At 50.3% G+C, this 25629-nt stretch overlaps 8 protein-coding genes across 8 annotated transcripts; 3 read left to right on the top strand and 5 right to left on the bottom strand.

The window, feature by feature from the left end:
- Positions 1 to 1104: 1104 nt before the first annotated feature.
- Positions 1105 to 2781, top strand: HET-E1_7 (Vegetative incompatibility protein HET-E-1; the record flags this gene model as incomplete). Its single annotated transcript, XM_014688924.1, has 1 exon — positions 1105 to 2781. One exon carries the CDS (start codon positions 1105 to 1107, stop codon positions 2779 to 2781), a length of 1677 nt encoding a protein of 558 aa, XP_014544410.1.
- A 985-nt stretch (positions 2782 to 3766) lies between these two features.
- Positions 3767 to 4771, bottom strand: G6M90_00g058340 (uncharacterized protein; the record flags this gene model as incomplete). The annotated part of the gene is made up of 1 exon (XM_014688925.2): positions 3767 to 4771. One exon carries the CDS (start codon positions 4769 to 4771, stop codon positions 3767 to 3769), a length of 1005 nt encoding a protein of 334 aa, XP_014544411.2.
- A 1888-nt stretch (positions 4772 to 6659) lies between these two features.
- On the top strand, positions 6660 to 8468 carry BCHE_1 (Cholinesterase; the record flags this gene model as incomplete). Its single annotated transcript, XM_014688926.1, has 5 exons — positions 6660 to 7174; positions 7233 to 7740; positions 7810 to 7943; positions 7997 to 8094; positions 8158 to 8468. 5 exons carry the CDS (start codon positions 6660 to 6662, stop codon positions 8466 to 8468), a joined length of 1566 nt encoding a protein of 521 aa, XP_014544412.1.
- Positions 8469 to 8908: 440 nt separating this feature from the next.
- Positions 8909 to 9430, bottom strand: G6M90_00g058360 (uncharacterized protein; the record flags this gene model as incomplete). Its single annotated transcript, XM_066130664.1, has 2 exons — positions 8909 to 9145; positions 9236 to 9430. 2 exons carry the CDS (start codon positions 9428 to 9430, stop codon positions 8909 to 8911), a joined length of 432 nt encoding a protein of 143 aa, XP_065986812.1.
- A 1672-nt stretch (positions 9431 to 11102) lies between these two features.
- Acer3_0 (Alkaline ceramidase 3) lies at positions 11103 to 12051 on the top strand (the record flags this gene model as incomplete). Its single annotated transcript, XM_014688927.1, has 3 exons — positions 11103 to 11182; positions 11252 to 11325; positions 11408 to 12051. 3 exons carry the CDS (start codon positions 11103 to 11105, stop codon positions 12049 to 12051), a joined length of 798 nt encoding a protein of 265 aa, XP_014544413.1.
- Positions 12052 to 13748: 1697 nt separating this feature from the next.
- On the bottom strand, positions 13749 to 16430 carry DHX9 (ATP-dependent RNA helicase; the record flags this gene model as incomplete). Its single annotated transcript, XM_066130665.1, has 3 exons — positions 13749 to 15965; positions 16023 to 16178; positions 16245 to 16430. The coding sequence occupies 3 exons, from the start codon at positions 16428 to 16430 to the stop codon at positions 13749 to 13751; spliced, it is 2559 nt and encodes an 852-aa protein (XP_065986822.1).
- A 1038-nt stretch (positions 16431 to 17468) lies between these two features.
- On the bottom strand, positions 17469 to 21041 carry G6M90_00g058390 (uncharacterized protein; the record flags this gene model as incomplete). Its single annotated transcript, XM_014688929.2, has 3 exons — positions 17469 to 18381; positions 18456 to 19064; positions 20995 to 21041. 3 exons carry the CDS (start codon positions 21039 to 21041, stop codon positions 17469 to 17471), a joined length of 1569 nt encoding a protein of 522 aa, XP_014544415.2.
- Positions 21042 to 23508: 2467 nt separating this feature from the next.
- Positions 23509 to 24861, bottom strand: G6M90_00g058400 (uncharacterized protein; the record flags this gene model as incomplete). The annotated part of the gene is made up of 1 exon (XM_014688930.1): positions 23509 to 24861. The coding sequence occupies one exon, from the start codon at positions 24859 to 24861 to the stop codon at positions 23509 to 23511; it is 1353 nt and encodes a 450-aa protein (XP_014544416.1).
- Between the last annotated feature and the right edge of the window lie 768 nt (positions 24862 to 25629).

Raw genomic sequence — 25629 nt, forward strand, 5'->3', positions numbered from 1 at the left:
TTGTCTTGTCTAAAATGGATTCCTGGTACGTAATCGCCGTCTTCTGGACATGTGCCGTACCGGGAAGTGTTCGTCAGACCATTGCCTTCCCATCTCCGTAACTGCGGCAATGACCGTGCTCCCCTTGGGCCCCCCTCCTTGCCTATGTAGTACTTAAAGTTGGTGCGCGCCGGAAAAAAGGGCATCTTGAATCGTCTTCGTCAACAGTTGTTGATTGGTTATCGTCCACGCTAGCAGAGCAGCCCTCTTAGGCTTGACGCCCATTCATGGTTCCCGTGCATCACCACGTCTCCATCAATTGCTGAAGCATTTGAGGGATAGCTCGATCGTCAGTACTTTATTTTGACACAAGTTTTTGGCCCGACGAACCGGAACGGATGCAGGCACAGGCGTGCATCGACTAAAAGAGTACATATGTATGCCTTGTTGGTCGTACCAGGGATGTTAACCCCACACACCTCATGGGCAATGCTTCAGCACCGAGGGATAATGAAAATTATGTACGGTGATTGGTGAGGCCGGGCGGACCAGAATAAACAGACTGGATGGCTGAGTTACGAACGCACAGCTAGAGCTGCCCACAAATTCCACCCAGGACAGACACTCTGTGCCTTCACGACAAAGAGCGATTCAGATGGCGGCTTTCTAACCTACCACACACACTGAGGCGGTATGCCCATACAAGCGACGACATTTCGACGTGTTTTGGCTCAATGTGGCCGCCAGGTTGTTGTCAGGAAGTAGACTCATTGGGAAGAGATTAGAATGAGGTATAAATTCACATCATCTACCATCTTCCCGCCAATTCTGACATTCATTTCGCCATGATTCCCCAACTTTGTTGTAACTGGAACGTCAATTGTGTTTTGTGGTTGGGTATTGTTAGGCCCTGGACAATTGACTTGTTGAGTACCAGACCCGGACCCTGGTCCATCGGAACATTGAACACCCCAGTCCTCGTCTGCATGATTTGTCTGGGGTCCCTTGGCCATCATTCCGTACCATCAGGCATCTGTTTGTCTGTCACGCCACGGCCCGACCGTGACAGACTGTCGCGACAGCTTATGATACCGCAATCGACCATCAAGGCCAGGTCCGAAGACCATGAAGCTCATCAATGTCGAATCAGGTCTCCTGGAGGAATTCGTTGGTGCGATACCGCATTACGCCATACTTTCGCACACGTGGGGAGAAGATGAGGTCATATTCCAGGACTTTGTGCATTCGAGTCAAGAGGCAAGGCGTCAAAAGAAGGGGTTTGCGAAAATCCTCAAAACCTGTGAACTGGCCAAAAGATCGGGTCTGAAATATGCTTGGGTCGACACTTGTTGCATAGACAAGTCTAGCAGCGCGGAGCTAAGCGAAGCTATCAACTCCATGTTTCGTTGGTATCGCGGAGCCACTGTTTGCTATGCTTGGCTTACCGACTTACTCCCCGACAGCTCATTAGAGCCTGATACTGAGGCGTTGAGGGGCTGCCGGTGGTTTAAACGTGGATGGACTCTACAGGAGCTGATTGCGCCTCGAGCAGTAGAGTTTTACGATGCAAATTGGAACTTTCGTGGCTCGAAATCTGGTTTGAAATATCTTTTAACAGATATCACAAAGGTACCCGGCAATGTGCTCGAATCGCCCGAATCACTCTACACATTGTCGGTAGCGCGTCGGATGTCTTGGGTGTCTGAGCGCAGAACAACTCGGATTGAAGACATGGCCTACTGCTTACTGGGAATTTTCGACGTCAGCATGCCACTGCTGTATGGAGAAGGCGACCGTGCATTTTTAAGACTACAGGAAGAAATCTCAAACTCCACCAATGACCTTAGCATTTTTGCATGGAGAAAGTCGCTTCCCGAACAGATTTATTATGGCGTGTATGCCACCAGCCCAGCCGATTTCCGTGAGTCAGGAACGGTCGAATTAGTTAGTAGCACCATGTTTATGCCCGAGTTTTTGAGAAGCAATAAGGGTCTCCGAATCCATACCAGCATTTTCCATGGATCTCAGCAGGCCTACCTTCTCAAGTTGCAGTGTGTTGAGACGAGTGGCAATGAAAGCAAGCAAATCGGCATATGGATCAAACCTCACGGTGGTGGGCTTTACAGTCGTATACGAGCAGGCGAGTTTGGGGCCGAATCAGCAGAGGACACCTCGAGCGTGCAGTTACTCTTTCTATTCAGACACATCAGCCCTTCTCGGTCACGCGAACTCCAAGGAAGCCACAGCAACGCACTGATGATTCGCAAGGGAATCAACACCAAAACGCGGACCACCGACGGGAGTTTCCCCTTTGAGGTGACGATGTGGCTGCCTCAAGACGAATGGGATTCGCAGCGGAGCATGTTTATGAATGACGGAGCGGCCGAATTCGCCGCCTACGGCTACTTCAATTGGCGACAAGACGTTGAGCCTACCGATGACATGCACAAGGGACACAGCTTCATGCTCATTCTGGGGAAAATGGCAGACGAGTCGGAACCATGGATAAGCCTGGCGTCATTAGAAGACACTACCAAGAACCTGACGGTGCACATGGGAGATGCGACCAAAATGGTTGCTGCTTCGCGAAAATTCGAGCAGGAACGTATGTTGGTGCTAAGAGATATATGGAGGAACGCGTGTAAAGCTGTCTATGTGTCCCTCGAGAAGACAAGAGTTGATGGGGAAGAGGTTTATTGTATCGATTTGACATATGACAATGCACCGGAGGAGGCGAAGAAGGATAATACGCATGTGCCCAAGGAGACAAAGTTGGCAGCACGACAAGCAAGAACGACATAGGCGGCTCGTGTATCGAATGGCGCCATATAATGGAGGCAATTTGTGGTAATAGCTGAAATTGAAACCTGGGAACCAATCCTGCTGGTGGCCGGTTCGACTCGGAACCAAGTATACGCAGCGTGGGTGGTTATTCCGCGTCGACTGGAACCATCCTCTAGCTCACACTTTCAGTCTTCTCGAAACCGTCGACAAGAGTCTTGGCGGAAATGACCTTCAAATGTACTTGCTTGCTCTTTTCGAAGCCTTTTGTGCTCTTTCCAGGCCCCCCCCCAGAAACTGGCTCTGAGTTGTGGATCACGGCCGTTGAATCCCAATAAGTGAGTAAACGCATCGCATTTGTATCCTATTCCTCTGCACACTATTCGCTTTGCTCGGCTTGTGATGACGCTTTTACCTGCTGGCTCGTACTCCTTCGAAATGACGGTGTCCCCGTCAACAAATACATTTGCTCAGATAAAGACAAGTGAATGGGTTTATGAAAGTTCCTGATGATCCCCATTCGATACGCTCCGAAAAGCTCGACCCTACACTCGTCCACCGTGGTTGCTAGGTCCCCAAATTGACCAGCCCGAGTCTGGCCTGGCTTGTATTTACCAGCTGGCAATTGGCTTTCAAATATTGGGATTAGTTGGCGGGTTATTGACATGTAAGTTGAACCCTCCTTTGATGCTCTCAATCATCCATCCAGCGCTACGTTTGATAATTTCGTATTTTGCGGGGAAGAAGGTGGCCTCAGTGTGACTAGCAGCTAATACAATTTGAATCAAGTACAATCGCTTTTGTTCCTAGTATCTATGCGCGGGAACTACGTAAAATAAGACTAACGACGACAATCTTCCCGACGGCCCCAACCGTGTCGCAAAGCCAATTTCCGCTTGATTCGACCTTGCGTACCGAAGGCAACTAATGCTGGAATCGTAAACGATGTCTCATACTGGGTGAGAGCGGCAGCGTACACTATGCAGAGTAAAAGCGTAAACATGGCCTAAAACCGCCCTCTAATGGTCCACATCTTTTGACCCATGGCGATCATGTTCAAGGCGCCATCAACCAAGTCGCACAAGGTTTCCACACATTCTCCATGTCGAGGATAAGCTTGGACTTTTTCCTTGCCGACTCGTCGATACTCATCGGCAAAGATGTTCCACAAGGTGCTATCCGGCCGAGGGCAATAAGGGCTATTGCGCCAAAAGGCCCTCGCGATCGATATTAGACCGGATACATTTGCCTGAATAGGCCTGAGGCGGTCAAAATCGAACATCCAGACGGTGCTTTCTGCAAGAGGCGTGCTTGCACTCATCCTTATGGCTCCTCTGCGTCCTCCGAGCACAAACTTGACGCGAGCGCCGCTTAATCTCATCTCCCAGTGCAACATTGCTAATGATTCGGCCATGGCCTTGGCATACTTTGGACAAGGCAGCTGGAGCTCTTCCATCTGGTCGGCGTGGAGAGGAAAGTTGCAGAGCGTGAAGACCTGCGGCCGTGTGGCGGGCACGCCTAGACTACAAGATCGTCTTCGGCCAAGATAGAGGTGAACTAAGCAGTGGGTGTAGTATGCATTAGACTCGAGCGTTTGCATGAGCCGGTGGCGAGTCGACGTCCAGTTGTACTTCTTGACGAGGAGTAGCTGCGCTTGTCTCGACACTGCAGTGATTCTCTCGGCGATCATGGTTGTGCATTTTCCCTGGCCAGCAGGCAGTATTAGCAGAAGATCGCGCCATCTTTCGTCGTCTTCCTGGTCTACGAGATGGAAGCACTGTGGCACCGAGGTGAGCTTTAGGCTCCATGCTGCGGTGAATATTTGCCGCTGAAGCGTAGCCTCGTTCTTGAGATACCTGCCGGGACCTGCATGCTCGCGCTTGATGACGACGCCGACGCTGTGATGCCTGTGCCTGTGCAGCATCGCCATCCCCCAGACCGAGCCGCATTGGCCAGAGCTCATCATTAGAAGCGGTTTATTGCTAGCGGTCAGAGATCTATAGGATTCCATGGCTCGAGATGAGGTCGTGGCTGATGACGCTATTCGCGACTAGGTGATGGCGATGAAGATATCTGCTTGGCAAAAGATGATGGGCAGCCGGGATAATTGATGTATTAATGCGCTGAGGAAGAGAAGATGGAGATGTCGAAGGGGGAAAGCGGCCTCCGTCATATTTTGGGCAGCGACTGGTGGGCAACTCGACGTACGATGCAGCTCTGAGCCACGCCTACTTTCCTCGGGGCTGCATTAGCGGGACCAGATTCTTGGAAAGACCACCAGAATTTGCAGTGACTTCACATACATTTGACCAGACGATAGCAGACTTCGACCTGTGCATCACACATCATGCCCTCGAGATCCAAGATGCCTTAATGCAAGCAGTTTTGGTGAGGCATCTTGCCCGCTAGAACACCAGAGACGATGCAATGACAGTGCCCCTTTTCGCTAATTAGCCAGCAAGCCCCAGGACTCCAAAATTGGTTTTACAATTGGGCTTCGCATCAATGTTGCAAATTGCGGCTCTTTATTGTGAAGATGACTTGAACGGAAGGAGCAAGCTCACTTTGAGTCGTTGCAGGTGGACATGGATGTAGACTCGCAAAGACGGAAATGGGGCTGCTTGGAAGCAGGCCAAACCAAGTCTGTGCTTCCAGTCACTTTATTGTACTCCGTGCAATAGAAAATAAGGGTCATTCACGGGTGAAATGAAGCCGCATCGAGGTCTCTGGTACGCGAACAACAGTCTTCTTGGGACGATTGTGTCCACAGACGACTCCCGCCGCTATTATGCTTCGTTGACGGCTCTGCTCCGTCTCCTCGCTGGCCAGTCTCAAACATGGAAGGATCTGCTTCAGATGCCGCCGCATTTCGCCGCACGGCTCACCATCATGCAGATGTCGTCGTCGCTGGGCGAGCATTTTCGGAATTGCAATGGTAATAACACTCGCACGACAATCTTGCCCAGTGTTCCTCCTGGAACGTTCTCTAAAAGAGCCAGGGCCAGATCGCATTGTTGGAGAGCTTTTACAGCCAAGTGGCGTTCAAGCCCTCGAAAGCCCCGGGCGTAGACACTGTCTAGACTCTAGATGGCGTCAACGGCATCCTAGTCAAGGGCTACAAAGTATTCTACCATAACCGACCGGTCACCATTCCATATCCATTCGACAGTTCATCAACCCCGAAGAAACATGGCCTTGACCAGAAACCACATGGGCTATCTTTCCACCACGGTCGATTCATCCAAGAGTTAAGAGCATCTGTTTTGGAAGAAGCCAACGTCACGGTTATGGGAATGGCGGTTGATAGCTTGATCATGGTTCAAGGCACAAGCCAGGTTCTCGGTGTCACAGACTTAACAAATGGAAAACTGGATGGCTTCTTTGCGCCGCTTATCATCATCCCCAATGGTTGCAAGAGCAAGTATCGTGGAGAATTGTTATATCGGAAGCCCACATCCCAGTCAAGATTCTGGGCTGCCAGACTCGGCCCCGCCCGACGCCCGTGTTCGTGCTCTTACATAGACGGCCAGTACGGAGAAGGGGGCCGGGCTCGTTTTCCTCTTTGGGCAATGCGCCTCCGGCCGCCGCGGAAGCGATGGTAGTTGCTGCGGCTGACGAATCTCCATAACGCTTCAGGAGATTCAAACCGGACCTGTAAGGATGACGCGCGGCAATACATGATGAAGGTAGCGATGCGTAATATTTCGCCTGTCCTTTATTTAGTAACTGTTCCTCCCCTGACAACAGACGTACGCAGTCAGGGTCATGGTGGCTGTGCATCAAGCCCATATGATCGGGACACAATCCAGATATCCTTCTATATAAGTCTCGCTCGCAGGTTGTAAATTCGGCAAAGCAAAACATGGACTTATCGGTTGCTGTTTGTTCCCTTATCGAAAATGAAATCATCGCTTGTACTATCGTCGCTTTCCATCGCCGCTATTACCCAAGTAATAGCACAGCCAAAAAACAGCACAGGTCTCATCGCAAATACCCGTCAAGGCCCTCTAAGCGGTATTGAAGTACATAGTAAGGTCAACGCATTCCTGGGGGTTCCATACGCTCAACCTCCTCTTGGTTCCCTACGTTTTGAACCACCCCAGCCGCCATTAAACCGCGCCTCAGATGGACATTCCAACGTCTTGAACGCTACCAAGTTTGGACCGGTTTGCCACCAGTTTCACTACAGGACAATCATAGGAGACTCTCTTGTTGAAACGTCTGGGCTATCCGAAGATTGCCTGACTTTGAATGTATTCGTACCCCGGCATGCCTTTCGCCGCAAGAATGGACTATTGCCAGTATTTGTCTGGTCATACGGAGGCGCATTTGGTGAAGGAGGCGCGAGCATGCCGCTCTTCAACCCGACCCAGTTTGTCGCGGAAAATAAAGATGTTATCGTGGTGACATGGAAGTAAGTTCACTGTTGTACCAGAGAAAGGGTCCATGGTGAGGTTGACAAAAGGCACTAGCTATCGACTGAACATCTTTGGCTTTCCAAACACCCCAGCCTTGGGAGCTCAGAATCTTGGCTTGAGGGACCAAAGAGCCGCTTTGGAATGGCTACGCGATAACATTGCTGCATTCGGTGGTGATGCACACAGAATCACCCTCGGCGGCCAGTCCGCCGGCGCGGACAGCGGTAGTGCAATGATTTACTCACACATGGACGATCCCATTGTTTCTGGACTCATACTTCAGAGCGGCACTGTTCAAATCATTGGGGCGGCCACGCAGAACGTTGACTCTGAGTTTGTGCGAGTTGCCACGTCAGTGGGCTGTGCCAACAGCGCGGACCGGCTGCAGGAACTAGAATGCATGAGAACAGTAAACGCCGAGGTACTAATGCGTGCCATCTCCAACAAGACGTTGAACGCATTTGGCGCTCCGTCGGGGGGGACTCCCATGGCGGACAATGTCACTCTGTTCACGATGCGGGAATATGTCCATCGTGGCTCGGCAGGCAAGTTTGCCAAGATTGTAAGCGAATACTCTTTCCAATGCAGTAAATCTACCTCCTGGCCTTGCTGACTCCTTTTTTGTAATCAGCCAACTCTAATGGGACACACCAAGAACGAAGGCGACTCTATCCTGAACTGGACTGAAAAGTGCGGTGTGAACAAAACTCTTTCTGACTTGGCAACGGCACTCATTTTTAATTGCAACATGGCACTGGAAGCAGGGTTAGACGAATGACCTTTGCAATGCGCGGATAGTGGCTAACCTGAGAGAAAAGGTTTAGATATGTCCATCGCGTGCCTACATGGCGGTATCGGTATGCTGGCGTTTTCCCTGCTGTGACGCCGTTCCCTTGGGCACGGGCATACCACCAATGTAAGCATTCCTTTTTCGAAATCCCGACCGGCCCCATGAGGACAATTTCTAATCGTTCAGCAGCGGATGTTCCCATTCTAATGGGTACATACAATCTGCTTGCACAGAACAAGACTCGGGAGCACCATGCAGCGACTATCGGGGCATCTCGCTATCTGCAGCAAGTGTTTGGTGCCTTTATCAGAGACCCGTCTCACGGCCTTGAAAAGATGTATCAATGGCCGACCTTTGTGCCGGGCCTGGCTACCTTGATTGATCTGTTTCCCAACAACACGGCTTCTGCTGAGTTCAAGATCTCGACGCAGGATGAGATGTGTAAGGATGCGCCTCCATTCCCTTGGATAGAGGTTCTCAAGGCTCCTCCTCGTTGCTAGGTCGATTTCAGACATGACAGCGTTAGGGCGCATGGTGTGAAGATTGAGTCCCGTAGTCAGTCGGCTGCGCTTAGGAACATGCAGAGTAGAATATGTTTTTGGTTATTCGGGCCGCCGCTTCGCTGAGACCTTGGTAGAAGCAGCTGGTTTGCTGAAGTCATCGCCAACTGAGTACCCGTGTTACTTCATATTACAAAATAGGGGTGCGAGAGAACGATATCAGGGAATGAAAATTGCCTCCCAAGGAAGGTATTGAATTAAGCTATAAGCACTATGAAGGTGGTATGCTGACGAGCTTCGACATTCAATACGGCCTTCAAAAACGGCTCGTTTGATTGCATAAATGAAGACGACATGTCTGAGGGATCGAGTCGTCATGAGGGGGTCGGGTGAAAACGAGTGAGAATAGAAAGTTGTACCCCGAATCCAACCTGGCCAATTTATCCCGGCCTCTTAGACTGGATCTTATATTTGCCTGGGGGTTCTTCTACAATCCAACGAGTTTGTTGATCCCCCATGGACTCATTCATTGCCTGCTGGATGAGGCCCTTGCCGACCTTCTTGTCCGCTACCACATTTGCGTGCGAAAACGTAGGACGATTTGGAAGGACGCCAATCTGGGCTTGTACATTGACAAATATCACATCCTTCCCGCCGATGCGCACATTGATGTTGCCCTATTATCCTGCCTTAGTAGTCGCCTTTACTTCCATTCATGGCAAATGGCAAATTGAACTCACTTGATTGTCTATGGTTGAGTGGCTTACCATTTCCCAGCCCGCGTCTTTAAGGTCTTTGTTTTTTTCCATTTCCTGTTTTGTTATGGTAACAAACTGCCTGGGGCTGCCTTTGGAGTGTAGTGTGTCATAATTGAACCCGCCCTTTTCGTCATTGATCATCCAATGGACTACATTACGTTGTTTCTTGTTGGGTTTGGTGATATTATCATCGTAGCTGTCCATTGTTTGCTTTGTGAAGTTGGCAGGCTAGGAGACGTCGGTGCTTTTGGGGAGAGTGTTTTAATGCCGGAAGTGAAGATGCCGCCGACAGACTTTATATTTGCGATTACCCTAGCGCTCAGCCATATGACCTTGGTAGTACAGAGTACTGTCGACATTTCTGACGTGTACACGGGTGGTTAATCATACAGGAGTTGGAGTGTATATCTGGTAGTCGCTCACATGCAGTGCAACCTGACCTGTCATGTACCATCTTTACACAACGACGCCCAGCTAGACAGTCCAACGTATACGAAGCATGGGTCTACTAATATAGACGCCATCATTAGCATTAAGGCTCTCGATTCCTCAAGGAATAATACCACTTACTTGCAATATTGCGTGAAATGGTGCGGTGTTATCTCTCAGCTGTCAGCTCTCCTTGAACTCCTATGAGATGTATCTCGCCGTGAGAGCGGGAGAAGAACGGTAGAGAGAACCAGACCAATGGGAAGCGGATTGATACCCATGCGGCAGTTGGGACTCTCGTAAATCGTATATGCGAGACGTGACGCACAACTCCAATCTGTTAGTGTGCACCGAGAAATAGCGAACCAAGTTTTCATCAGATATCTGAATGTTGTAGTACGGCAAAAAAAAAGAAAAAAACCTACCTTGCAGGGTAGACTGTCTCATCACGGCTGAGATCGTTTCATCACTTTGCATGCCAGCCTTTAATGGCGTCTTGTGACATGCAAAAGCGTAACCCTACCTATCTAGGATGCCACTCCAAGCACGCCATTTGGAAGCCACCAAAGAGCGGTTACAAGGCTGTCATAAGTCCATAGTCCAGTACGGTGGGAAGCCAAGATTTCCCGCCATCTGCCGAACTTACACCCACTAATTTGTGTATAAATTAATTTTGTACAAAACTCTGAATATTCTCATCTAACCGTCTCGTTTCTAAACAAGTCATCGGCGAGCTACCCTGAACCCAAGTTGCTGTGAGCCAATGAAATGGGGACTTGGCGCCCAATTAGTTAGGCGACCCATAAAATCGCACATGGAAGCGGCAAAAAGGCCGTCCTGACTCCCGACACTACTTGTGCCACGCCCAGCTATCCGCGTTATAACTAAGTAAAGTACCTAGGTACCTAGGTAGAATATGTCAATGATACGCACCATCCTTCATACCGGGAGGCCAGGAAATTCTCAGCGCGAAAGGCGGGAACTTGTCTACTGCCTTGCCGCCCGGGCCGGGATTCGCCAGCTTTCGCTGCAGTAGCGAGCATCATGATTGGTAGCCAGCAACACCACAGTGCAGGCCAACCCGAAGCGAACCAGTCACCGTTGAACCATTGCAGGCACGGGACACATGCATGGAGAGGATGGGATGGTGGCTGGCCGCCTCTGCCGTCCGCCGGCGGCTGACAGGACCCTAGAGTCCTTGACAGACGTCAACTGGTCAATGCCACCGGAGTTGCCCGCGGCTGCTAGGCTGCTCAATCAGGGCCCGGCCGCTCGCTGACAGTGACAGTGACAGTGACAGTGACAGGGGCTGTGCTGGGTTCAGGTCTCGAGGTCCTAAGGCCAATCCAGATGCCATCTGACGATCGGATCATGTTTCCATCAGCCACACGTCCTCGACACCAACAGAGAGCTCCATCGACCTCGAACCTCGCGCGCAACGGCAAAGATGGGCCACCACAATATTCGGTTTGACGGCGATGCCCATTCCCTCGGGGGAGCCTGGAGCCCGCCAACCAGCAGAGCAAAGTGAGACGCGCTTCGCGACCAGAACAAGCCGAGGCCGCGTTGGAGTGTGCTGTGCTGACGAGCAGGCAGTTTCTGCGAAGAGGACTACGCCTTGACGCTCTACGTGGCCGAGTTTATCAACTCGCTGACGAACCTCGCCTATGGTATGTCTCAACTGCCATGTGTAGCGGCTGATGCCCATCCACGCGGTGCCTGGTGCTAAGAGTTCCCCTCGTCCTTGACCAGTCCATCTCGCGCTCCGATACATGTACGGCCCAGGCAGCGCCGGCTTGCTCGCCCCCAAGATTGACTTCATGTCCGCGTCTCTCTTCGTCCTGGGCATTGGATCCTTCCTGTTCCACGCCAGTCTCCGCCAGACGCTCGAGTTTGCCGACGAGTTCTCCATGCTCGGCCTGACCTGGGCCATGCTCCAGGCCACCCTCACAACAGGCCAGTCTCGGACAAAATCTCGCCTCGTATCCACCGGCCTTGCCGTGTGCTTTGCATCTTTTGCCATCTTTTACCTGCAGTCGCCGAAAATCATTTACCAGGTCATCGCCTTTGTCGCATGCGTATTTGTACTCATCCTGCGAGCTCAGTACTTGCTCTACTGGCTACAACCGGCGCTGCCAGAAGTCAAGCGCCGTGACTGGAATAAGAGGACTTGGAACGCAGTCTTTCTCTGTGTGCTTGGGTATTTTCTCTGGAACATCGACCTAGAGTACTGCGCCGCCCTCAGGAGCATTAGGCAACAGCTTGGGCTGCCGTGGGCTTGGCTGTTTGAGCTTCATGGATGGTGGCACGTCCTGACGGCCATTGGCGCCGCTCAGTGTATGAATGTGGCAAGAGAGGTGCGCCAAGAGGTGGAACGCGGGCAGAAGAGGGAATAAGAGCCCGCGAGCTTCGTCACAGCTGAAGTGGGTGGTGGCAGACACGGGGCCATGACATGTTGGATTATTGTACTTGGAAAACCATGTTTCAGCAAAGTCTTGGAGAGAAATGTACTATATCAGCGACACCAGAGGGGGGGATTTAGATGTTACTACAGCGATCAATCCAAAACAGGCCGGGCTGTGAATCTGCGCAAGAGTGTGCCAGACGACGTGTGCCATCATGGGCGGCAATTTGGGCTCCTGGCACAGTCAAAACATTGAAGCGTCGTCACCCAAGGAAACCTAGGCACACTCTGTTGTTTTCGCACCCGACATTCAGGGCAACATGGGGATTTCCTGAGCGCAACAGTGTATACCGCCACCCCGAAGAGTCAGCTTCTCGATGAGAACAGGGCAAATTCTCCTCTCGTCGCCAAAAGCCCTCTGCGCTATACGAATGGCTGCCGTGTCGTGGGCTTCATCGCCCAACTGAGGCAGAATAACGTCCCCATTCACCAACAAATAGTTGACATAGCTCCGTACAGGCCGGTCGCTGTCAAACGCCCTTGGGAGGGGGCTCGAAGCATTCCTCATCGGGCTCCTCCACCTCGAGAATCTCGAATGGGCGTCCCTTTGTCCTGTGCCATCTATTTAAAGTCTCTCAACAGCAACCGCTAATTCAGCCAAAGGTACGTTGGCTGTAGCGCTGGAAAAGGGTGTTGAGCTAGGGTGGAAGGACGTCTATGTTTCGTCAACCCCTTTGGCGGTCGCTGAGGGGGTGCGTTCAACGGCGTCTGGACTTTCGATCTCGATAAAGACATGCTTTTTCTCCTGAAGATTATGTTCAACACCTCTCGAACTTGCTCGGCAGCGACTGCTCACTCCAGCCGACTTCGTGCCAATAAGCTCCCCGAAACAACCATTACTAGAAGAGCAGACACTCCCAGAACCTTACTGGAAGCCCAAATTGGACATTTCTCCACGGACACGGGCACTTCTTGGTCGAGTCCTCCGCGACTTTACCTACGCGTGGCGACGTCTTGTCGGGGAAATGAACAAGAACGTACGAAGCTGGCGTATGCTATCATCTGGATCTTAACACTAGACTTCACTGGGCATGCCCGCGTAAGACCAGACGTTTTTGGAGCCCTATGCCTCCACAACTATATTGCCGTTGGACTTTTGAAATTGACATGCTCAGTATCAAGCAGACCAACTCACTCTGCGGGGTTAGTCTCTTAATAAAGAACAAAAACCAAGGACACTACAGGGCGTGAATTCACGAATCTTGCTATATTTCAAGTGCGTATAATCTTGAATAACGATTCCACTTCCTGTCGCTCTGATTTATCGTCTCTTTGCTGCCCAGCGGTGCTTTATACGAAACGCCTGTCAACTTGACATCAACCTACGCCCACTATCGCTCCAAACCAAAAGAGAAACAGGTCCAGCAGATTTCTCGGCACTTTTATGAGACCAATGTGCTGAAGAAACAGATGCGCTGCTCGCACTTCCTTTGGAAAAGCATTAACTGCTTAGGTAGCTAGACCGACGGAATATCGGATATCATGCCGAATTTGATTGGACCGCGCTAGATGTTCAACGCCAATTTAGGAAGTTGAAACTTGAAAGCATCTTGGCGGGTCCACAACGACAAAACCAATTGTCATCGAACAATGGAACGGAAGCAAATACCCAGACTGTTCATAAAACTTTCAGACACCCGGCAAGTCGATATGGCCTCCATGGAGCTTCCCCATATGCTCGTACACGGCCGGGCCATTTGCAAATGTCATCAAGCACACCCAGCATATATGAGCCTTGCAGGCTGCGCACGTCATGTGGTTGCATCCCGAGACCTTCTCAAGCGGAGTTGCGCACTTTGGGCAATCCTTGATTCCCAGCTTTTTCTTGAGTTTCATCAACGCTGCGAACCCCCCCGACTTCAGGTCTTGATGCTCCGCGCACGACATGCCAATGTGCGGCTCGTGGCACGCAGAGCACGTAGGCCGGAGGCAGTTGGAGCAGTTCTGCGTTCTGGCAGCCGACGAGACCCTGTATACAAAGTCGCAATCTGGACTGGGGCAGTAGCGAAACGTGTTTGGGTTACGCTTTACATGAGACGAAAAGGACAGCTCAAGGACGGTCTCGAGTGCAGCCGAGGAGAGGTATGTCTGCAGGTCCTCAACTGCCATGACGCTCCTGCAGTTGCCCTGGTTGCCATGGCACAGGATCATGAACTCCCCGGCCGTGGTGTTTGCTTTGGTGCAACTGTCTTCAAAACACTCCAAGCAATAAATGTGTCCACACTTTATCTTGACAGGAGTATCGGCCTCGGTCCAGCAAACCGAACATTCCTGCGCGGTGTCATGGGCTTTTGCCTGCTCAACTCGCTCTGGGACCTGTTTTCTGCCTTCCATGATTGCTACGGCCAGATCATAGTCTTCCAGGGAACCAGAGACAATAATTTTCTTTGGCGTGGAGATGATATCAAACAGGACCTTTTCTTGACCGAGTTGGCCGGCAATTGTTCTGAAACCCCCGTGGCAAGCCCAAAAGAATTTCTGGGGTTCAAGCTCAATGACTCTAGAGGAATTTGACCCCGATTCCATGCGTATCAGCTGAGCCAGTCGACGCTGCGCGTCTTCGCAACGCCGCTGGGCTCCGAAGAGGCGCAATTCGGATTTTACCTTGTCCCGGAGGATGGTTACCGAAAGTTCTTTCTCTAGTGTCTTGATCGCTTGGAAAAGCTTCCCATTGGTCTTGAGTGAAGAATGCCAGAGGGTGGCGTCGTTGTCCGTCGCGACGACACCAGCAAGGATCGATTCAAGGTCAGCCTTGGCATTGACGACATTTTCTGCCAACTCGCCCTCAATCTTCAAAACTCTGAAACGTTGCAGAGGGCCTGTGGGCTTGTAGGCCCTGAAGGAAATGTTATCTTTCCAAGTTGTCTGCTGGGCAACGATTCGAGACTGCACAGCGTCGAAAACGTTGATGGCGACCTTGAACTTGGCCGAGTACACCATCTGCACAGTTAACCGTGCCTTGCGATGGAAAGGGAGTTCCATTTTGCCAAGTTCCAGGGAAGCTCTGCGAGCGTCAGCCTCATCGAGGAAGCGCGCAGTTGCCTTCACCCGCCTGGAATTTGCATTCGTCTCCAAGGGGGGGTCACAATACTCCAAGGGTCCGATATTTGTTAAGAGAGAACGTATCATCGCCCAAGCCTCCTCCTCGTCTGTTGAGTACGTTGGGGCCCCCATCTCTACATGGTGAGGTTTGTTCCGCTCATGCGTGATGGCTCGCAAAATGTCGCGCTCCTGTGCGGCAGCCGGGACATCAGTCAATACAACAGTCCAGGCAACATGGTTCCCACGGGCTGGCCGCGAGGGTATGACGGATTCGGCTCTGGTAGCTGCGGCAGCAGTGACTCTCTGGTCCAAGACCCTATATGCCCCCTTTGAGAACATGTCACTCACACGGCGGGCGATATCTCCGTTGCCAAAGTTCAACCAGACAATCTTGACTGCTTTATGCCAAGAAACATGGACCTTTTTGCAGTCTACGCGTCGAGCGTTATGACCAGAGGGCATGGGCGCGGCAATAGACGTGACTATTATCTTCGATCCTCCCCATGTGCAGCCGGGTTGAACGAGACTGCAGAGTCGTTTTGAAAACGACGCATCGTCCGATCTGACGGTTGCTCCGTAACTACCTTCCATGTGAAATGTGCAAATATCGTCGACGCTGATGTGTAAACCCTTTTCAGCTAGCATATCTCGAACCGATTCTTTCGACGTATTTTGCCGTAATCCGCTGATGCGAGCAGCAGAGAAGTCACCAGGCAGGCGGATCTTGGATACGCGAGCACCTGCGTCGAACTGGACGAATGCACCGCCGATGGTTCTTGTGAAGTCGTCTTTCTTGTCTTCATCCTGCTTCAGTTTTCTTAGTACAATCTTTGTATGAGTTTGGATAATAGGCTAGCTAACCTCTGGTGGTTCAGCAGCCGCGTTCTGGGGGAGCTGTCCATCGTCGGCATGGACATATATGCATTTTGCTCCATATTTGCAAACTCCGATCTTGTAATACTTGCAAATGGGCTTCGAATCTCCAGAGCCGACTGTGTATCTGCTCTTTACGCGGGCCTGTTTGGGTTGTCCAATCCTTTACGGTAAGCTGATGCTCTGACGATTTTTCGTGTGCTACTGTACCTCTTGGGAGTCCGTATCTGAACTATTTGATGATTTGACATCATGCAAAAAGGGACACGAGGTTCCCTTTGTACATGATCCCGTCAGGAAGAATCGACAGGGTGTGACTGCTCGCCAGTCCCCAACGGACTGGTGTTGGTGCTCGTCTTTCGTCAAGGAGACGGGACGATTAACTTTGGCACTCATGGTGATTAAATACCATTCAAACGCCTTGGAGTGGTGGATGGATGAAGAAGGAAGATTGGCGACGTGATTGAGGGGCTGTTTGAAATTCGGGTTGCTCTACGTCGCGGTGCATGGTGATATTCACAGCTCATAGTGGGCTGTGCAGGCCGCGACTGGCTCTGTGTAACTATGCGTACGTAATGCAGTCTCGTTTGAAGATGGGTTTGCATTCTTGAAAGCTAATTATAGCCCCGTGGGAGGAAAATGGACGTTCCCAATGTTAAAAGGGGCAGGAAATGGGCTTACAAACGGCGAGGTGCCTTGTAAACGACGGACAGGCCGTCCTCTTGGATGATGTCCAAGAGCCCTTAGATACAAACATTGTACCTAATGTCTGATATTCGGTGACTGTGACAAGGGTTCAATACAGAAGGCTTGAAGCGAAGGGCCTAGATTCAAAAGATAATCCTGAAGGGTGTCAAAGATCCTTATTTTCTAAGAGGAAGGAAGGGAACAGAAGCTATCATATGAACCTAAAGGGAACGCCTGTGTCTAGAGCTCTTGCCCGGGCACGTGTTTAGTCTGTGTAACCAACAAGCCCTTTGTTGGTGAGGCCCCCTTGTTGGGCGATTTCTGGGTAACAGTGACGCAGTCGAGGTGGCGGGCGACATGGGCATATTGCTGTATAAATCAGCTCCATGTCTCTTTTCCAGCATTCTAAAGATGACTAGTTACATGAAACGTCTAGAATAAATCAAGTTTACAGACATGGTGCAATTAATATAGGTGAAGGCAGGCTACTTTCCGGGAAAGGCTCAGGGGTTAAGTTGTTGATTATCACGCTACAACAAACAGAGTTTCCCAACAGTGAGCATATTCGATATAATGACAAGTATACAGTGTACTTGTGACTTCCTACATACGATATGTTTCATTAGTCCCCATATATAATGGTAGTATTAGTCGAGGTGATGGGTCCTTTGCCACAGATTATCCAATACACAATCTCGCTTATCCTTAGTTGTTTAATTATCAACCTTCTCCCCCGGCAAGAGTGATTCAAGGCTTTACGCCATTCTCCCCTCTCGGCGGCAGCTCGCTTACAGAGCCCACTGCATCACGCGTACGGCCATCTTGCAGGGAGGGAAGCTCAGATGGCTCTTGCGGACTTCCTGGACGAGACCATCGAGACACCACGTAGCCAGTGGGCTCCATGGATGTGGTCATGCTCGGTGGCGCTGCCGTACTGCTCACGCTGTACAGTCTTGCGTCCTGGGTCATGACAGATTGCCGCCGTTCTTTTCGACGGCGAACGATCTTCCTGCCCATGATGAACCACACAAACAGCAGAAGGGCTACCCCTGCAAGACTGCCAATAACAATGCCGGCAATGGCACCACCAGACAGACCCTGGCTCGGGACGGGTGTTGGTGTGGGCGTGGGCGTGGGCGTAGGTGTGATGGTTGGGGAAGTTATAGGGCGAGTTGCGCTTCGCGTGTCTTTCGGTTCTCTCATTCCCATCAAGTTCCTGAGGGCCGTGTTTTGAGGGTCATATCCTCCTTTGGGGCTCGTCTGCGTTGCGGTGCCGTACCTGTTCCCACCAATGGTATTGTAAACATCGCTGGGTACGACATTGTCGGTGTAGTTTGGCTGGAACAGCGCCCAGTGTGTTTTGTCATCTCCTGCATTATGGAGCGTCCCTGTCCAAAAGTCGTGTTGCGCCCATGAGCCGTCGTCAATATCGCAGCCAACGTCCGGGTAGGGGTAGGTACCACCAATTATAAGCATCTGGGACATTGACTTGACCATGTTGCAGGAAGCACTGTAGTGGCCTCTGGGGAACGAGTCATTCCCATGACCTTTAGGCTCCGACTTGATCCAGACGAATGACGGGAGCGTCAAGATGTATACATCATTAAATGCAGTGGTGTTGACGACGGGGGGCGGTACACTCAGGCCTCCCCAGAGGTAGCTTTTTATTTATCAGTACTGGCAGCTGGTTGTCGTATTATTAAAGAGGATACTAGGTACATATGTACGACTTACATGTTGAAACTTGATTTGTCAGGTGCCCAGGCCACGTCCATGCAGAACTGGCGTCTATTTTGCGGTATCTCGCCAGTTGCTGTCTGAGTGTACCATATGTCGGCCGAGGCGTCGAACACAAAGATCTTGTCGAGCGGCTGGGGTTCCACTGTCCCGTTGCTGGAATTACTGACAAAACCTCCCATGTATACAAGCAGGCCAAGGGGATCGCCTGCCGGGATCCATACCATGGCACCTTCTGCTCTTGTTTTGCTGCCCCCTGGGCTAGTTTTCTGGGTAAAGATGTCCGCCTCGTAATCGTACGCGTAGAAACTTGAGCTCATTGTTCGTGGCTGAGTCCATCCGCTCATTGAGGCATTACTTATCCATCCTCCAAGGTAGTATCCCATACCGGTCTGAGATACCCCGACTCCAGCCCCATATGAGGCAATATCTGGCGACGGATTCATCTTGGGCGTGCCAAGATCCCACCACTTGTCATATAGAATGTCGTAGCTTAACATGTGGTAAGGATCGCTAGGATAATCCGTATTCCATTCGCCGCCATATAGATAGAATATCTTATTGACATTATCACCCCATAGAACCCCTCCACTTACGGCTGGGATACTGCCAGGTTGAGAGTCAGTATCTTTTTTCTGCCGGCTCCATGAAAGACATCAAGTTGCAAAGTATAAACGAGACAGAACACAAGGGCTGACTTGCCTGTCGTTCTTATTTAAACTCGTGGTCAAAATCGGCCACCCCACCTGTCCTGTTCTAGTCGCTGTTTCATTAGTCCCTGTTTTATTAAGATCGTGATATCCTAGCAACTTGTCTTTCATACTGAGTTAGCCGTGTCATATTATTCTGTTAAATTGGCATGAACATGGCCGTTATGCATCCATAAGATTGACGCACTGGAATAATTTTGGTGATTTTGTGGAAAGCCCTGGTAGTTCACCCAGCCGCCGTCAATGTACAGCTTATCATCGATCACCACTGTCTGATGTCCGTATCTGCGACAGAAGTCATGCACTTGGTCTAGAGCAGTAACCCAATGAATAGCGGATAAAAATAGCAGTGCTAGTAGTGGCTGCTTGCGTCCCCCAAGCCGTGGTTGCGGACAGATCATGGTCCGTGTCAACGCAATGAAATGCGCAGCCAGAGATTGCATGACTAGACTTTTCGGAGCTACCTCGAAGAATGAGGCTTTCAAGTCAAGAAGAGTGATATTGTGTCGACCATCTGCTAGGTATAGACCAGGTCTTGAAGCTGCACCCAACGGTTTGGTCGCGGTGGCCATGACATATATACGTGGCATCAAACAAGTCTGGTTAAGGTTACTCCCAATAGTTGGACATAATTACGCCAGTTAGTTGAGCATTATGTGTGTGCCATTTGTACTGAGTTCATGCCACTGTGTTGGGTGCCTTCCAGTCTGTCGGTATGATTGCATTTTCGCAGTGTTGCTCAGCTGCTCGACATGGAGTGCTGAAAGGTTGTCTCCTTCTTTTCTACCATCCTCATGTCGCCGTAAACTTTGAGCAACACCTCTTCCAAAGAAACGCCATGGAGGTACCCTACATCCTTGACGCCATTAACACATGAATACTAACACGGGTCAAGAGTCAAGAGTTGCTTTTGGCACTCGGAACTCTAAAACGCCTCCAACCCAGCATCAGGTCAAACGACGCGGGGTTAGAGTTAATGCCTTGGCAAGTGGCGTGAGCAGTTCTCGAGCTCAAGTGTCACGTTTTACTAGAAATCATAAATATACTCTTAATATTAAGTCTATTAAAGCAGAACAAAATCATGTAGAGTTATTCCATGTGGTTAGGCTGGCTGACTGGTATAAAAAGGTCTCTTACTACGCCACAAACAAAACCTTTATCTTTTATATAAAACACCATGATCAACTAAATTTGAATACATATTAGCTCGTTCCACGGCTCAAAGAAATCTCGCTTTCGAAATAACATCTCCCCGGGAGTACCGAGTTGGATATACAACATGAGCGGCCATCTACCAATCTGACTCGCACCACGCTCGACAACCAACTTGGTGTGTACTATTAGCTGTGTTTGGCGCCACCAGCCAAAGACTAGCAACCCCCCCCCCAAGGGAACTAAATTTCATTTTCAATTATTTCGCAAGCTTTCGTTTTCCGAATCTCTCATGTGTTATCCAGATGCAAGGGCAGTGAAATGATTAGTCTCTAACCTCCAACCCTCGTGAATTTACAACTAAATTTGAGCCTACATCAACACATCTTGGAGGTGGCTGTATGAGAGACTTATAAAAACAGCTATACAGCTTATCAGAAAAGCTTGGTATTGCGCCTGCGGTATATTGCCTCGAAAAGGGGATAAATTGGCCCGTATGGCGTATACCCATCCATAATAGGCACCGACAAGGCTGTTCATGGCATAGGAGGCGTTACCGTTTCTCTGCAGCTGAATCCATCATGGCGTTCTACTCATCGGCCGCCGCCTCAGGCCAGGCCAGAATGTGGTTTTACATGGTACTCTCAATCTCAGCTACACGCCACCAGACAAACAGGGTCTCGGTGGCGCCAGAGCCAAGGATTCGGTATATTTCGCTCATCTTGGGATGAAAGCAGGGGGTTGTGTTACATTACGAACGTAACAACTGCCTCCTCATCATGTCAATTATTCCTTTGGCAAGGAGGGGGGGCTGAGTCGAAGACAACTCCCAAGTTCTGGATCCCAAAGCCACAGAAACTGTGCGCGAGCACATCGGCCAATCGCGTGCCCTGGTATGTCTGCAGTGCATTGAGTTCATATTTCCTCCCTGGCAGACATATTAACTAGCGGCGGCTGTGGCCGGTTCGCCTGGGAAATGGGCGGCCCAAGATCGGGTGGCAACCCTAACCCTTGGAAGACTGAACATGCTGTTCTCACTGACCATCTTCGCCAAAGGGTGCGGTGTAGATACACACTGCATCATATCGATTGTCACATTATCGGGATGGAAAACTATCCTTGGAAAGAGGCACGCGCTTTAGTTGCACAGTACATCTTACACTCCGCTGCCATCTTTTAGAAACGGCACACCAAATCGCAACTAGATGTCGCGCGCTTCGTCCCAAATTTAGCGTTCGACAACATCAGTACTCTTGGCTCCGTCTATGCAATTTGTTTCATGTGGTTATTATTGGCGAGGCTGTCAGGTAGTGAAAAGTATTGGTGTGAACCAACTCACGTCCACTGCGTTATAATACTCATTGTCAACTAAGCTGGCCCTTTTCCCTACCAAATTAATTGTTTACATCAATCGATTCCTTCTAAACTCTAAAAGGGCTTAGTTTTGCAAGTTTTTACAGCTACCTGGAAAAAAACGTCTTAGTCAATGTTCTGTTACTATTTGAAGTAAACTGTCCAGCTATTTCCATTGTAGATTCATTATGCCAACATGAACATTGTCTGAATACAGGGGCATTGAAAGGCCACTGAATGGATGGGTTTGTCAGGCTTTCCGGCCCCTACAAATCTACCAGCTAACGAAAGTTTGTCTGAATGCAGCCTCGGGAATGCTGTATCAGCGACTCACAATGACCGTGAAGCTTTAGTGTTTGCCTTCTACGTCTGCTGTATGGAAGAGTACAAATACAAAGTTTGTCTCCAGCACTACTAGCCAATCATACTAGTCATCGAGGATATGATTCAGCGCATTGACAGCATTACCGTTTTGCTGCAGCTGCAGCTGAAGCTGAAGCCACGACGGCGCTCTACTCATCAGCCGCCTACTCCGGCCAGGCCGGGAATGTGGTGTTGAGCAGCCATTTCAGCCTCAGCTGCCGTCTCACCAGACGAACATGGTCGAGATCCCAATGGCGCGGAGACACAGTGTACTGTGCCTGTATTGTCACGGAAAACAAGATGCTCTATGTCGTCTTTCATTGTTACATTTATTGCTGCAGCCTGTCACAAGCTTCTTCCCTACCACATCTGTCAGTGGTGAGGCTGGGGCGGGGTGGAAAATTACTTTGGTGGTATATCCATGAGCCACAAATGCTGGCTAGGAGAATTGAAGTTATTCACCCACCTATGGCGACCGTAGGGGATGCTCGACTAGTCCAGCCTTGGAGTCTTGGAGATACGCGAAAGCTGTCCCCTGCAGATGTTGCGGAGCCGGACCGTGCCCGGAGAATTACTTGTATTGCATTGTATTCGTAACAGACTGTCAGCGTTGAAGGCGCATCCATGTTCTGGCACGGCCTCGTCAAGAAAAGACGCAAGTTGATCCTGGAGGCTTTGCCAAGCTTGCTCCAAACAACGTCTTGGAAAAAGTTATTGAAGTGGATGGAGTTGACGATGTTGAGTGAATCGGATGCAGCAAACGCGGTAACTTCCGGCAAAGATGATACGGGGAAAGCCCTATTCTGCGCCACTGTCCACGAGTTTGGCGAATGGACGTCGAGAAATCGCCAAGTATATTCGACATATTCTAGCTCAAAGCAAGGCAGTCTCCCTACTTGCCGGGCTAGGCGCCATGATTCCAAGACAATATTGTCGGCAGGTCATCCTTCCATGACATCATTAGATGAGCTGAAAGGATATCAGAACATTTGGTTCCATTTCTGCGTGTTCTTTGACAGAGATATCATCTTGGAAGGGGTGTCAGGTCAGGTTCTCGGGGCTTCATATGGTGGAGTTGGAATGGTTAATGTCGATATTGAGGGAAATGAGAGAGAAATTTTGACCAGAGAGCCATCGCCGAAGGAGGAAGATGAGGAGTGACGAATCATGGAAGCCGCGCTATGCGATTCCAGCGTACGTTTGATGAGGCCAGTGTTCGATATTCGAGGGGATTTTCGCTTGGCCGTTCACGATCCGATCCTAGAACAGGTATATTCTTCTTGTTTGTTCGAAGCCTGTGAGGCTAAACAATTGTATTTCGGCAATAAAGGTTTGCACTGTCTTCCAATTGAAAGAGGTAGTCCAATGCGCTATAGCCAAGACAGCGGCCCGAGTATAGTAGCAATTGAACACGAGGATCGCTTCTTACAATCTTGGATATGTCCCAACAGATCCTGTTTGTCGTGCATCAGTTATCCCCATCGCCGACGTCGTGCATAGCCTTCTGCTCTATCCGAGTAGTCCTCCCATTCACCCCCCCTTGCCTTGGGGAATGGTTGATCTGAAATTTTGCGACCTGTGAACGGTATGCTCTCTCCTTCGAAAGGGAGAGATGCCTTGCCCAGGAAACTAGCCATTCTCTCATCCTTGAACTTGATGGCCCCCTTTTCAGCATCCGGATAGATTTGACCTTCGCCAGTTTCTTGGCCTTTCAGACGCAGGTAGAATGTCCTCGGCTGGGCTTTTTGATTCTCCGCCGATTTTGCTTGTTTCGGCGGGCGCCCTCGACCACGGGGCGCTTCGGGGGCCTTTCCTTTTGAGCTTGAAGCAGATTTGTTTCCGATATCCGCATCCGCATCGTCATCATCCCCAAAGCCCATGGAGCCATCACTCAACCGAGATTCGGCCTCTCGATCCAGCTCGGCGCAGTACTGCACCAAGGTGGCCTTGTTGTCACAAATGACCATGGCACCTATAAACATACCAAAGTCAAACTTTGCCTCATAGACTCCCCGTTCCTCGGTAGTGCGAATATTCAAGGTCATGTTTTTTGCGTCGTCTGGCCAATTGTCCGTGATTTCTTCGCAGTCGATCATGTAACTGCCAACTGGGGAATACTTCTTGGGTCCTCTTTTCTCCTTCAGAGCCTCGAGATAAGCATTGTGCTTTGCCGTCCGCCCGTCCTCATGCTCTTGCTTCAGCGCTTGCACTTCTTTCTTCTCTTTGGCGGGGTGCTCATTTGCTGCTTTCTTCACAGCTGCAGACGTCCATCCCATGAAGACGACTTGCGTCTTGGGTCCATATCCCGTTGCGCATTGCAAACCAGGTACTTTGCTAGCAGCCTCGACCAAATCGGACCTGTACTTGCTACTTGGCTCGAATGGTATGCCAACTACTGTAGCCGTTTTGGTGCTATCCGGTTGGCCAGATCGCAAGAAGTATTTCTCCATAACCCATGAAGGTTTAGTTGCGAGTTGCCGAGGGGTTTGCGTTTCTAGCCATTCCGTGTGCATCTGCCGCTGCAGAGCTGTGATGTGATCTGGTACCTTGTCACAACGCCCTGCGAGTAGGGTTTTCCTCATCAAAACTGTCCCATTGCCGGAGAATTCCGCCTCGTCAAATTTAACGCCGTAATGCTTCAATTGCGAGCGAATAAAGCTCGAGCCGTGGTGATATAATTCCCGTTGTCCTTCGCGCGTCACCTTGGGGACGAACATGCGTTGCAGTACAGAGCCATCAATTCGTTCAATATGATGTGCCGTGAACCTCCCATACTGAGAGGCGAACCCATCTCTTTCGACGGATTCATCACGATAGGAAGCCATTGTGGACGCTGCCGATTGCGGCCTCCGACAACCAAGACGTTCTGGCAGCTAAACGGGCTTGATGGCAGATGTCCAAATACGAAAAAGATGAAGACAGATACGACAAGTCTAGTCAAGCAACGGGATCTGTCTATGCAGCGTCACGTGTGGATTGTCGGAAATTAAGACCTATGTGAACCCCGATAGTTATTGTAGACGGGTTCTTGAAATACCTGTATTTCCAAACAGGTGTTTAACAATGTGCTGGCGCATGAGGGCTGCAGAAGACATGCAGGCTTTGTGTGGCCATGTTGAGGCCTGACTCGCGCGGCTCAAGTGCTGTTCATTATTCTGTCGTGCGAGTCTGTGTCTGGAGTTCTGCAGACCAGTTCTTGCAATAGGATCCTAGCGCCCGCGCATCGGGCATCTTGAAAATGCAAACTTGGGAATTGTGCATTGTCATCTGACAGATGGCATCAATTAGGATCCTATCTCTGCGGCCTGGAGGTTCAATTCAGGAAGGTGGCAGCCTAAGTTATTATCAATAACCATGGGGCAAGTTCGCGACGTACATACGCACCACTTCGTAGTTCTCTTGAGATGCGTTGGTTCGATATGCGCATCGGGCATCTTGAAAATGCACACTTGGAAATTATGCATTATCATCTGACAGACGGCATCTCGGTGGACCAAACAATTTAAATCGTCGCCACCATGGCCAAGGCGCGACCAATGCCATGTCTATCACGTCCCTCTATACACAAGGCACCAATCGCAGGTGCCCCGAAA

This window comes from Metarhizium brunneum, chromosome 3 (genome assembly GCF_013426205.1).
Source record: "Metarhizium brunneum chromosome 3, complete sequence".
In the NCBI taxonomy this organism is placed as follows: Eukaryota; Fungi; Ascomycota; class Sordariomycetes; order Hypocreales; family Clavicipitaceae; genus Metarhizium; species Metarhizium brunneum.